Source organism: Brassica napus, chromosome C5 (genome assembly GCF_020379485.1).
Source record: "Brassica napus cultivar Da-Ae chromosome C5, Da-Ae, whole genome shotgun sequence".
Lineage (NCBI taxonomy): Eukaryota > Viridiplantae > Streptophyta > Magnoliopsida > Brassicales > Brassicaceae > Brassica > Brassica napus.
Genome location: NC_063448.1, coordinates 44,602,940 through 44,605,341, shown reverse-complemented (window position 1 = coordinate 44,605,341; position 2,402 = coordinate 44,602,940). Strand labels below are relative to the sequence as shown.

General features: G+C 38.7%; 1 protein-coding gene across 1 annotated transcript; it reads left to right on the top strand.

Annotated features, from left to right (window-relative positions):
• Positions 1-379: 379 nt before the first annotated feature.
• Positions 380-1,066, top strand: LOC106435196 (cold shock protein 2-like). Its single transcript, XM_013876062.1, has one exon. It carries the CDS (start codon positions 380-382, stop codon positions 1,064-1,066), a length of 687 nt encoding a protein of 228 aa, XP_013731516.1.
• Positions 1,067-2,402: the final 1,336 nt, after the last annotated feature.

Below are 2,402 nucleotides of genomic sequence, written 5' to 3'. Positions count from 1 at the left end.
CTTAGTGCATAATAATCTTGCTGCATATAGATCATCTAAATCCTAAGTTTGCTATGCATCATATATCACCTAGGCCGTGTGGCCTCATTGCATATCATCCCCATAGCCGTGTGATACTATCATCAAGGGGAATAAAGAGAATGACAAAAATTTATACATGGCAATAAGTATTATCCGCCATCATCTCACTGAGGGTCTAAAAGATCAGTATCTCATTATTGAGAATCCTCTAGAACTTTGGACCGGTTTACATCGGAGATATGATCACCAGAAAACGGTGTTATTACCAAAGGATACATATGATTGTAAACATCTGAGAATCCATGATTTCAAAACCGTGGATGAATATAACTCAGCTCTATTCAAAATTGTCTCCAAGATGAGACTTTGTGGTGAGACTGTAACAAAGAAGGATTTGTTGGAAAAGACTTTCTCCACATTCCATTCTAGCAACGTGTTGCTGCAACAGCAATACAGAAAGAAAGGTTTCACCACCTATTATGATCTGATCTCATGCCTATTATTAGCTGAGGCTAATAATGAGTTGCTCATGAGGAACAGTGAGATGAGACCTCCTGGATCAACTCCATTACTTGAAGCCTATAAGGCTATAGAGGAAAAGAAAGAACCCACCAAAGAAAGTAAACACGTCCATCATGATAAACCACACGGCTATGGAAATGGCTATGGTAGAGGAGGCCGTGGTGGATGGAGAGGACGTGGTGGGCGTGGCAACTATAGCTCACACGGCCGTGGGAAAGGGAACCACTATAACCGTGGTAGTGTTCCAGCTATGGCCGGTCCCAGCTATGGCCGTGGTCGAGGCATAAGAAGTGGAATCTCTAAACCACCACACTCGTCCATATCAGTATGCCACATGTGTGGAATGGATAACCATTGGGCAAAGAATTGTAGGACTCCCAGACATCTTTGTAACCTCTATCAAGAGAGCCAGAAAGGGGAGAATCCAGAAGCCCATTTGGTCCACCATGATGGGGAAAACGATTTTGATCATGACCAGGATGACCTTATGGATTATGAGACTTCAGATTGCCTAAGAGAATGAGATGATTTCGACATTCTGTTTTTGTGTTTTTGCTTTGATTTATGTTTGCTTTACTTTGCTACTTACGTTTTTAATAATATGATTTCTTTGAGTTTACTTTATTTCTATTATCTTATCTGATTTTATTTAATAAGATGAATGATTTTATTATTGAAAACGCCAATATGAGTTTATAAATTGCGGGTATGGTACACATTAAGGGCTACGGCCAGATATGTATAAGGGCAAGCATTTAGATGTTTTATATTCAACCAGAGAAACCCATTGAGATTATAAAGAGATATAAGAATGGTTTCCACAATGATACAATGGGCAAAAGGAAACAAAAGTTCCTTCAGAGTTATGAAAATCGCTCAAGACCATAGAAAAGTAGTCTAGACTATACCTGCATTCTCTATTGATCTAGACTATTCCAAGATTAGTAAGATAGAGGCAAAAGTCATGGTAACCAGAATGGTTTACCCACGAAATTATACACTTTATGGCATGACCGGATTGGCCATCCTGGTCCAAAACATGATGCGAAATTGATATTGGAAAGGGCACAAAGAGTTATCCCATATAATCTCACGTGTGTAGCATGAACACATGGGAAACTCATTAAGCCATGATGTCCCAAGCACTTAAAGATTATAGTATGTCCATGAGGGGGCAGTGAGGACAAATCCGCACATGTCCATACTATATATAGCTTGGCCATTACCCATAGGTCCAAACTCTCAGTCCAAGGCTTGGGGACACACGAATTTACATGCATCTTAACTAATAAGCATCATACTATTTAAGTGAGAATAGATATTCCCATCTCAAATTTATTACGGGTCATGAGCCAGACATATACCATCTTGAGATATTTGGATAAGCCACCACAAATATATGTGCCGTCTAAGATGGATCCTTAGAAGAGGACGAGGATGGGAATATATGTTGGATATGAATCTCCCACAAATAATGAAGTACCTTGAGCCAAATATGAGTGATCTATTTAGTGGCCAAGAACACGGATTGCAAGAGTTAATAAATCCAACTATCCAACATCAAGGGGAGAAAAGTAATAAGCTGGTAAGATAAAAGAGTAAAAGGATGGTAAAGAAATAGAATGGAATACACCATCACTATCTTGGCAAGATCCTCGGACTAAAGTGAAATAAGACGTCCAAAGATAAATACAAAGATTATACATTTACAAAAGCTAGCTAAACAAATGCCAGACACATTTGACCCATAAAGAAAAGAAAAGAAAAGAATGATTAAGTTATAAACCAGCTTGTAAAGCACCAACGAAATTGATGTCCAAGAGAGACACAATCAAGTTGCTACAGAGTCTATACAAGAT